Consider the following 10,792-nt stretch of genomic DNA (forward strand, 5'->3'; position numbering starts at 1 on the left):
GGGGGGGGGGGGGGGGGACCTTTTCCCTGCTTTTGCTCGCGAACACCACCTACCTCCACAACCCTCCGAGGGAGCATTCGGCAAGGACGGTTTGAAAGACAGCCGAGGGGTCTGGCTGCTCCCATAAGGCAGGGAAAGCTGCTGCCCTTCCCTGCCCCCTTCCCCAATTCCCTATCTCAGAATGTGCCAGCAGGCAGACAGGACTGACATATCAGCGTGACATTGTTCAGCCTAGATTTAGCTGCTTACCACAGAGCAATGAGAATTTCAATAACGTACTCCTGTTTTTTTTTTTACTTATTTCCACAGGGGGCACGGACTGAACACAACTGTACACCAAAGCACACACAGAGAAGACAGAGAGAAAGAGTGGTTTTTAAGCGGACCTATAAAAAAATACTTACCTGAGCCTTTTATTAATATTTCTTAAAGACAATTATGAGGGTGACCAGTGAAAAGCAATAAGATGGGGAGAGATAAAGAGATATGGGAAGATAAATGGAAACTGTCAGATGGCGTGAGGGAGGAGGAGATGCGAGGAACGATAGCGAGAGGAGAGGGAGGGGGATCGATCATGAGAGAAATTGAGGGAGGAAGATTCAGCGCGAGAGGAGAGGAGGGTGGGAGGATGTCAGCCAAGAAGGCAATCTATATTAGACAGAAAACAGTTCCCCTGGTTTTAACTGCTACAAGCTGACACCGCCATCCTCTCCGTGTCTGTCTCAGTAGACACACAAGTGTGAATCCTCGGAGATAAGCACACTCAGCTCTCCGCCGAGGCTGTATGGACACATTTCATTTAAGACCACTGCTACACGTGTGGCTCGCACGTGAAGAGACATGAAATACATAAAGCGATTCTTTGATTGCTCGCCTTTTTTTTTTGTATAATCCTGGGAGCACGAATACACCAGTGAACGCAAAAACCTCAGCGCACACCGACACATGCGTATTGGATTTGAGCTCTGGAACGTGTGAAATCTGATTACACAATTACATAATGACTCAGCAATAGGCCATTTAGAAGACCATTAGCTGTCAGGCCAGGACATGGATGTGAGAAAGGATGAGGCAGCCTAGTGCCTTACTTCTGCAAAGTCCTCCCAGGAGTGTTTGCATACATGGAGATGCTATAGCTCTGGTAATCCAAGCCTTGTTTTATACATTTAAGTGAACCTGACACTTGAGTAGGGTGATTCATAAATCCCCGGTGTCTGGTAAAGCATCATTTGAATAGCAAAATCCATTCAAACTAAAACCACTGAGAGGGATTCTGATATTGTTCTCAAGATAACCGGAGGCCAATCATAAAAACTAAAAAAACGAAAATAAAAATAACGATGACAAAATCTGCGCAGACTGTTCTCCTTCTGCCTTTGAAAATGTTGTCGTAGAGATGCAAGTGTGAGTGTGGGAGCAATCTGGCGCGCTTGACTGTACGAAGAGAGCGACGTGGCACAGACAAGACGGAGTGAGTGGTTCTCTGCTTAATAGCTGCCACTGCCTGCTGGAGAAAGCTGGGAGCTTCATTAAGCCTTTAAACCCTGCAGAGTCCTTTAAGTCATCACGTCACCAGCCGCTGCCTCCTCAGAGAAGGCCCGAGGTTAGAACGGAAAGGCACTGTCCTGAACCGAGATTCCTCTAAGCTTTGAGAGTAACTGAAGGTTCACTTATCTTCGTAAAATGTTAACATCTTGCGCCTATAACGGAATATAGACATCATACCAGCAGGAGTCAAGCTGCTTCCATTACTGGTGCGTCTGTTGAGAAGTGCTGTGACTTATTGCTTCTTACATTGATTCAAACTTTTTATTTGCGTAAGAGCCACCAATTTATCAAAGACATATGTATATTGTGATTTTATATTTCTATGATGTCATTTGACAATACTGATATTGTGTTCCACTGATATCCCGGGATAGTCTATTAAGCAGGTCAGCTAAATGGGACCAAAAATTAAGTCAGAGAAGCAGGTAGCTCTGTAGAATGTACAGAAAAACACACAAAAAAGTACGCAAGAAGTGAAAAAGTAAGAATAATACACATTTTGTTACTTCCAAGTCACATATTAACGCACCGATTTCTTAAAAAGATGAAAGTCTGTCATTTTAAGATGCCGTAGAGTTTACCGGGTGATGACAAAAATGCAGTATCTGCGCAAGATTTTGCCTTAGAGCTGTATCCAAGCCCCCAAGCAATAAAATAATATGTTATTATATGAATTTTGTAAATAGGCACCTCAATATCAGTGAGGCAATGAGCATGAGATCATTTGTTTTGAGAATTATTGCAGAGAAAACTTTATATTAAAAACATGCAATAAAAAGGGTGCACTAGTGTTATTTTGAGAAATAATTCCATTACTAATCGTGATCACAACATTTGTGAAATTATAACTTTTTTTTTGCATAACTGTGTAAAGCCATAAAAACCTTTAAGCAAGTACATTTGACACTTTTGTTGTGTAAAAGCAGAGCCATTATGTGCAACATTCAATTAGATATCTCCGCTTTTATTAGTTCTGCATGAACAATTCTTCCTGCCAAGTTCAACTTGCTGGCAGATACTGAAAACAACATGGGGATATTACCTGAAAATTGGGTGCAGCATGTTGAAACCGTTATCGACCCTGACTTTGTTCCACAGGAGCCTGAGCCATAAACCTGGCGGAATTAATACCTTGATAGTTTCTAGGCCAGCATATGCCAGTGGTCATTAATTCCGCTCATAAAGCAGGCCAAATCTTAACACCACTTTAGATTTACAAGAGACTGCTTTTAAAAAGCAAACATCTCAACTTTAATAGGGAAAGTAGAAAGCTCCCTAAAACACAGTGGGTATGCCGAAGTGCATGGGTGTTTGCAAAGAGGAGCAGCCTAATGATTCTAAATAATTTAGTGTGCTACTTTGGTTTGGTTAAGAACTCTGGGCCTCCGCCTCTAGGGAAACCCTGTGCCAGTGTGTGTTAGGGTTCAGTATGCCATTTCCTTTTCTTGCAAGTCTACACACACACACACACACACACACACTCACACTACTACTTCTGGATAAGGGACCAGAGCCATCCAAGCAGGGGGCAGCTTCATTACTTGCTGGGCAGAGGATCTCCTGTCCTCAAAGCAGAAGCCTTGTTACTGAGCGACACTGACCTGAACCCAATACTTTTACCTGAATGGGCAATTAAATCATGGCGCAGTTAGAAAAATCTGTTAAACCCAAGCTCTCTTGACTTGAGGAAATCTACTTTTATATAGAGCTATGCCATTTTCAGACATCTCAGCAACTAAATGTGCATGTATTGATTCTAAAAGTCTGTGTATGTTTTTTTTTTTTTTTACTCTTTCCCCTTGTACTCAAACTCTAATAAAGCTGGCTCGGCATTACAAGAGGCTCCTGTGTGGGCAGCTCTGAAAGGATCACTCGTCAGCCTGCCAAAGAGGACAGCGGCCCTTTGATCTAGGCGCCCTTCTGTACATGTGTATGCGTGTGTTTGTGTGTGTCTAGCAGAGCAAAGTGAGTCCTCTCATCTGGACACTGCTGAATCTGTGCACTCAAAGCATGACCTGAACCCCTTCAAAGTCAAACTGGCCTCTGCATTGTCCAAAATGATCTGGCAAGATGGACCTCGGCAACTCCTCGACTTAACACCCTCCTACCCATCATCCTCCTGCTTCCTTAATCAATGAGCGCTGAGTACCTCATCTGTCGCTCTGATTACAGTTTACTGGCTGCTAATAATATACTTAATATCTATTGAGCGTTAAAACCGCACAGTGCTCTTAGCAACTGAATAATAAAAGAGAGTTTAGATACTGGACTTCCTGTATCAAAGGCCGCCCTGCATGCACAGGCATGCAGACAAAAAGGCCCTTAGTGTGACTGACTCTACAGTTGTGGCAGCTGCGCCTGAGAGTGGGCCAGCAAGTCAGCTGAGACTGGCCCGATCTCCACTATCTGGGCAGGACAACCATTCAAAGTCAGCTCAACATGTGTCAGCGCGGCATTCCCTCNNNTCCCCACTCCACTTCCTCCTCGGCAGACGTGCCTGACATTCTAGAAGAGCCAGAGTACATTCCTCGCATGCCTCCATCGTGTAAGGAAAGCGGCAGAAGGCCGAGCCAGGCATGTCACAAGAGCATCGGCGCTGCTTTATCTTTACAGTGAATGCATCTGTGTGCGTGAATGGGAGGGCTCTTCAGTGTCCTTCTCTATGTGGCTGAATGACAATTAGGCCTTTTGTGCAGATTGCAGCCTGGGTGTTGAGTGGTGTTATTGGCTGTAAGTGGAGGAGGGGCGGGGGGCTGGAAAGAGAGCTCAGGTGACCACAGTTAAGCTGTCTCACATGGGATGTGGAGGCGTCACCCTCAGAGAGGCATCAGAGCTACTTTTGCACGCCTTTTCACGGCGGCTGGTTGAGCTCAGCTGACTGCACAGGCTCGTGCAGGATCCGTTTGTTTTTTTCCCCTAAATGCACATCCATCCGTCCACATGAGCCCCAGCGTGCATGATCATGCAGCCCGCCATATCTAAATGAAATCATTCTACCTCAAACGAGCCAGGATTCAAGAGCATAAGAGGTCACATGTGACTGTGAACATGAACGGGAGCACATGTGGCCATTTTCAGCTTTGTATTGAATTGAGTGACCTCTAGTTCAGCAGCCTCTCCGGACAGAAGGCTAGAGTGTTAGTGCCTCTCTTGTCCATACTTCAGACCCAACAAACAATTTATCCTCAACTGTCTTCAACAGACACCCCCAGCCCCTTTCAACTTTCCTTGCCGGCAACAGCAACAGCAGCAGTGGAGGCAGTGGTGTGGTGAAGAAAAGGGCTTACTGAGCTTTGGAAGAGCATGTTAACTCAGCTTGGCAGGCAGTTAGTTAGTGTGACAGTAGCCGCACTGGATGCCAATAGGATAGGCACTGTGCAGCATCTCAATGACTAGAATTCACTGGGTCCACAGAGAGGGTTTATGGTCCTCCCAGCCATACCGCTCCCACCCCTACTCTCCATCCAACCACAAAGGCATTCAGCCTTTTCATTAGGATGATAATGGGGCAAAAGCCGGAAAGGGCCCCATGTCTGAGCACCATAAGTTGTGGTGATGGCTTTGTGGTGATGTCATGCGTGTCCATGGGAGCACAGTGTGCTGCTACAGTCCAGCAGAAACAGTCCAGGACGGAAGACACAAACAAAACACAAAATAAAAATGAAAATTTGAAAAGCAAGTCTCTCCGACAAGGTAGAGCTGGCGAATCAGCAGCCGTTGGACCGTGACCTCCCTGTGACCCAGTCATGCCGCCACACAGCTGAAACCTGAACATGGTAAACCATCACTGGGAAGCACGCTTGGGCTGGACTTGTAATAATAACCCTTCAAATTCCTGCCGCAGTTATCAGCAGAGGTCTTGTGCTGCTCTCACCTTGCCTGACAGCGTTGACAATAAAATCAGCAACACGTGGGGCCTGTTCCTATCAGCCCTGCAAGAATTTAAAACACTAAACTCTGAGCTCATGATACTGTGTACACCCAGACCTTGGTCCGCGTTCAAATTAGGAAATGCGCACTATTCTCCTGCCTCAGCAAAAAAAGGAACTAAATTGCTGCTTTGTTCTATTAGAACAATGTCACCGTGTACACCTGCATGAATGCACCTGCCTCATTTAGTGACACAGGCTGACAACCTGTTACAAACACTGCAACACTAAGTAGTCCAAACTATACAGTATGTCAAAAAAGAAGGCCCAGACAAGTCCCAGAATGAGCAGAAACCTGATCACGAGGGAAACATGATCATATCTGAATGCATCATTTAACTTACCTGCATAGAAACGCAACAAGGAGCCAATTTCAGTGTTAAGCCCTTCCTCTTGAACTCTCCATGGGTCCTTAAATCCAAGCTTGAAGAGAAAGTCATTCTGGATCTGCAGAGGCCTCTCATCTGGGCTAAGTCTCCTGACAGCCTCACCGTGCAGCTGAACATACAGCATGGGGCTGGAATCACAGGAATCTCCATTGTGATCTGCTGTCAGCCTCGATTTCACAGCACCCTGGCCACAGTCCGGATCTTGGATGTCAGGTGTATTACCTGTAGAACAGGCTCTCGACAATGAGCCGGCACTACTGCTGGGTGGCAGGCTGCCCAGACTGTGTGGGCTGAGTCTGCTCTCTGGCCCCATATTGTTTGTCAAGTTGTTTAAATGTTCCATGTTGCACTGCTTGTAGCCGGCAGTCACAGCACTCATCCCATTGGTGTGGTGTTGGGAGATGGGCTCCATGCTGGCGCTAGACGCGGGGCAGTCCAGCTCCAGCTCGTCCGAGGAGCTTCCATACATGTCATGGCCCTCTGTGGCGCTATCGAACGAAGGGCTGAGGATGGACGCCTCTGTGCCCAGGACCATGTCGTCGCTGAGGGAGTCCCTGTGCTCACTGAGCCGGGCCCCGGAGCTCAGGTCATCAAAAGCACTGCTCTCCACGTCTGAGCCAGAATTTAATCCATAGCTGTCCACGCCATTCCTGTGCTCCGAGTCGTCGTCGTTGGGGGTATCCATGTTAGAGTTGGAATTTAAATCTGACAGCGAGCAGGCTATGTTGTCTTGTGACTCTGATTCTGGGGTGAAAAGTTTTCCATCAACGTCCTGTTGCTTTTGCCTCTCATCTGCATCCTCCATGAGCAGCAGCCTCAGCCTGTCACTCGGGTGGCCCCTCAGTTCCGTGGGTTCCAGGGGAGTCAGGTGGTTGCATTTCATCCCCGCGTCTTCACCCACCTTGCACGGGTTATCGTTATACTCGTACTTCACATTGCAGTTGCCGTTTTGGTCAGTCTTGGGGTTATCTTTACAAAAAATGCGCATCACGGAGCTCGACTTACTGCAGAGTTTACTCAGACGGAGCGCCACCTCGCCGGCCGTGGTGTCCATAGTGCAAAGAACCGGTCTGGGATATGAGGGCGTCAGTCGGTCGTGGACATGTACGGAGCCCCGGTGGAGATCCGCTCTCACCCACTCGCGATCCGCGGGCTGCAGCTGCATGTTCTGTCGGTGTTTGAGCAGAGTCTTCCTATCCAGACTCCGGGTGTGTAACGACGCAGAGGACAGGGCCGAGTTCATCTTGGCGCCGCAGGCGGCGGTGACAGCTGAGGTGGCGGCGGCGCTGGCTGCAGCTGCGGCGGAGAGGTTCCTCTTCAAGCGCCTCCGTCTCAACAGGAGGGAGCTGGAGTTGCTGGATGAAGCCCGGCCATTAGACGCCACAGTGCGGTGCGACGCACTAGAGCCCACGGTAGAGGCGGAATGAGAGAGGCTATTCCCGTTCTTTGCCTCTACGCGGGAGGGTGCCAAATGTCCACCGCCGTCATCCACCGGAGTCCCCCGGGCGACAGACAGTCCGCTGGGCTTCTTCATTAACTTGGTCGCGCCTCCATCCGACGCGCCATCCTCAGCGACGGCATGCACACTCTCCATCTGTGCCAATGAAAAGCCCCCCACTCTAAATAAATAACGGTGCGCACTTGGTTACACCTACAGCCTCTACATTTAAAAGCCTTCAAACGCGTGGCCGCCGTGGTCAATGTCCGCCGACTGGGCGGTGTTGCTGACTTATTCCACTGGTAGTCATCCACTTCTTGCCTTCCTTTCCCTGTCGGAGTCTCCTCCGCTGCTCAAAAAAAACATTTTACCGATTCAATACGCTGGAAAAGAGGAGGCTGGGCGCGCGGGGACAGCTCAGGGCGGAGACGTGACTGTGCGTCCCATTTAGACCGAGATACAGCGCTGGAATATGAAATGAACGTCGGCCGACCTCCTACGCAAATACCGACTGCTATATATTCATGAGGACACAAGATGGGGTCGCTAACAACAACGCGGTGGATTGTGGGAAGTGTATTGCGCCGGCCGCCGGCGTTAAGGGGGAGGGATTGTGTCGTGAATACATTTCCCAGGAATCAGTTGTTCCGTTTCAGTCGGGTGAGGCGGTGAACAGATGAGAGGCGTAAACATAGCTCGTATAAAAATGTTTGGTGTGCAGCCTCAGGAGTTCGTCCTCTATCTGCCGCGCTCTTATCGTCCTCTGGCGACGTGTGCGCGCACAGCGAAGGAAACCGCCGTGTTAGTCGGTGTAGTGAAGTTACTGCGCACGCACACACACACACACAGAGCCACAACTTAAAAACCCGGCAACTGTTGAATGTCGCAGAGAACAGCAGTCATTTATCATGGCTCCCTACAGTGCAGTTGTTTCTCTTTAATAAAGTTACAGAAATGACGCCTCGTCGTGGAGTCTATTTATTGTTAGACTAGTGGTGACTAGGCAAATAACTTCAGCACCATCTCATCGGGACGCCATTTCACAAGCCCATACAGGCCGGCTCAGTCTACGGGCCCTTTATTCTGTTGTATTTCTCGCCATCTAGTGGAGCAAAACCACAAGGCTTGACCTAAACCTTTTTTTTTTTTTCTTCTTCCTGTTGAGGACGCAGCGACCCCGAGGAAGAACAAGCCCGGTGGATTTACTACTTGTTTTTTTTCTTCAGGTCAACCCTTTTTCTTTGAGCCAAAAGCTACATGCAAATCCAGTTTTATTATCAAACTGCATGTGGAGTTTCTTATAATCATTTAAATTAAGTGCAGAACATTTGCACATTGACTTGTGTGACTGCCAGTGGTGGAATGCACTCACTCATACACTTAAGAACTGTAACTTAAGGTACTTGCAGGCTTTTGTCCACCCGTTTGAAGCATAGGAACTGTTTCACGCAAGTCTTATGTTCCGATGTCAAACCCAGATCAGCCTCAGTATTTGTATGTGAATGCAGCATACATTGATCATGGTGTCAAGGGGATGTTTGAATTAGTGGAAGGTCTGCAGAAAATATCTAGAACCATTCCAGTCTTCACACCTCACATTGTGGAAAGTGGTCTTTTGAGAGTGATTCATGGGGATTCATAAGAAGGTCGATGAAAAACAACTATAGTTAAAGGATTTAAAGATGTCTTCCTAAGGCACTTCTAGTGCAAGTGAGCAAAAAATACACCTGACTATTGTTTGATTCTTTAAGATGGGAAGATGTCCTCATGTTACATTAAACAACATTCTGCTCATCTGGTTACCTTTAACCATGCAGGGTCTATTGTTTTTTTTAAGTGTTACATTTACATTTTAAGAGTCATGTGTTTTTGACATCTAAATGGCTAAGCATATTTTTAACGTGTTACTTATTTGCAGTCAGCGTCAGACGTCCCTCAGTTGAAAATGGGACAGCTGTGTTTTACAGTGTGTGTACCACAATATCATTGCATTCATAAGGACTTCTCTCACTCACGCTGAGCCTGAATGCGTTTCCACTACTTGAAAATATGTAACACAAATTTGCTATAAAGACCAGTACAATAAAAGAGTAATATACAGGCCTTAAAAGGATAATGTAAGTAAGATGGGGAATAAAGTACTGAATGTACAAGGCAAAAAAAGGTAACGCCTGATTGCAAATACCTGACAAACGTAAAAGCTTAACCACTGACAAAAGAAGCTATAGTCATGAATATCACAATAATCTAAATAACAGAAATGTGTCTGTATCAGTAAATGTATCTCTCAGAATTGCATGACATGAACAGCGATGACCTCAAAAATGATAATTCAAACAATGCAAATGCATTCAGAAATGGAATTTAATTGGCATGGTGTATCCTTTACATGGTATTCTGTATTTCAAAAATGAAAAAAGGAACACTTTCAAATTCGTTCAGTTGCTCCGCCAACATGTAAAAGGAAACAGATTATTGCTGAATTCATGTTCCTTGATTCCAGCAAAATGGAAAAACCTCATGCTCAGCCCAGTGGCTCAGGTTTGTTTCTTAGAGCTGAAATGAGAACTGGAGCCTATTTGTATAAATTCATTCCTATTATGCTCTATTGTACTGAACCTATGGATGGGAAATTTCAAATAATGGCATGATGCTGGAATCATACAGAAGCTGGTTCTAAGACAAAAAAACCCTCATATTTCAAAATCTCTGAGATTAGATGACCCAATTAAATTTAGATTTTTAAAAAAGGAGCAATGTGACATGACCTGTGTATTGATTCTGAGAAAAAACTGCTCCAAACTCTAATAAAACCCCTATTATTTCACATAAAAACCATAAAGTGCAAAACAATTTTCTGTGTCCTCAGTTCCCAGGTTTTATTGGGTCATCTATCCATCACTGATCGAGACCTTGAAAATAAGGGAGAACACATTTTCCTTTGCAGACAGATGCATTATAGTAGGCGGCCAACAGCCTTTCACCTCTACTTCTTTTCTTCATCTGACAAACAAGAATTTCATATTGCAACTTTAAAAGTAATACAGTAAAAAATAATAAAAATATTCTGTGTACATAAAGCTTGTGAGCATTGGAAACTGGTGTAGGATCCGTGATAAGGTAACAAGACCGTTAAAGTGAAGAAACAAAATGGTCACAGATCAGAAATCCAACAATATTTTTACACACTTGGGCCCTGACCTTAAAACAGTGACCATTGTAAAGCCAAACTCTTAACAGTGCAAAGAATTTTAGCAATAAAAATGTAAAAATCCTGATTCAGTGAATTCACTAGTCTCATGTTTCAAAACTGAGAATGCATCATCGTGTTTAATTATTAGCCTTAAGACTCAAATCAAATCTTGTCCGAATGCATTGGTAAGTTGTTAGAGATGTTTTTGGTGGCTCAGCCGAGAAAAATGCAGAAAAAGTCCTCCTGAATAAAGCCTTTCCAAAGTAAAATAGAAAAGAAAAATTCAAAACCCTGA

General features: G+C 45.7%; 1 protein-coding gene across 1 annotated transcript in view; it reads right to left on the minus strand.

The window, feature by feature from the left end:
- phlpp1 (PH domain and leucine rich repeat protein phosphatase 1) overlaps nt 1–7,781 on the minus strand; it is a 42,607-nt gene extending 34,826 nt beyond the window's left edge. Inside the window, exon 1 of the mRNA XM_035670797.1 lies at nt 5,822–7,781. Coding sequence (XP_035526690.1) covers nt 5,822–7,460 — 1,639 coding nt within the window. The 5' untranslated portion in view covers nt 7,461–7,781. The remainder of the gene's footprint in view (nt 1–5,821) is intronic.
- Between the last annotated feature and the right edge of the window lie 3,011 nt (nt 7,782–10,792).

The sequence above is a fragment of the Morone saxatilis genome, unplaced genomic scaffold (genome assembly GCF_004916995.1).
Source record: "Morone saxatilis isolate NCDOM2014 unplaced genomic scaffold, NCSU_SB_2.0 Contig23, whole genome shotgun sequence".
Classification (NCBI taxonomy): Eukaryota; Metazoa; Chordata; class Actinopteri; family Moronidae; genus Morone; species Morone saxatilis.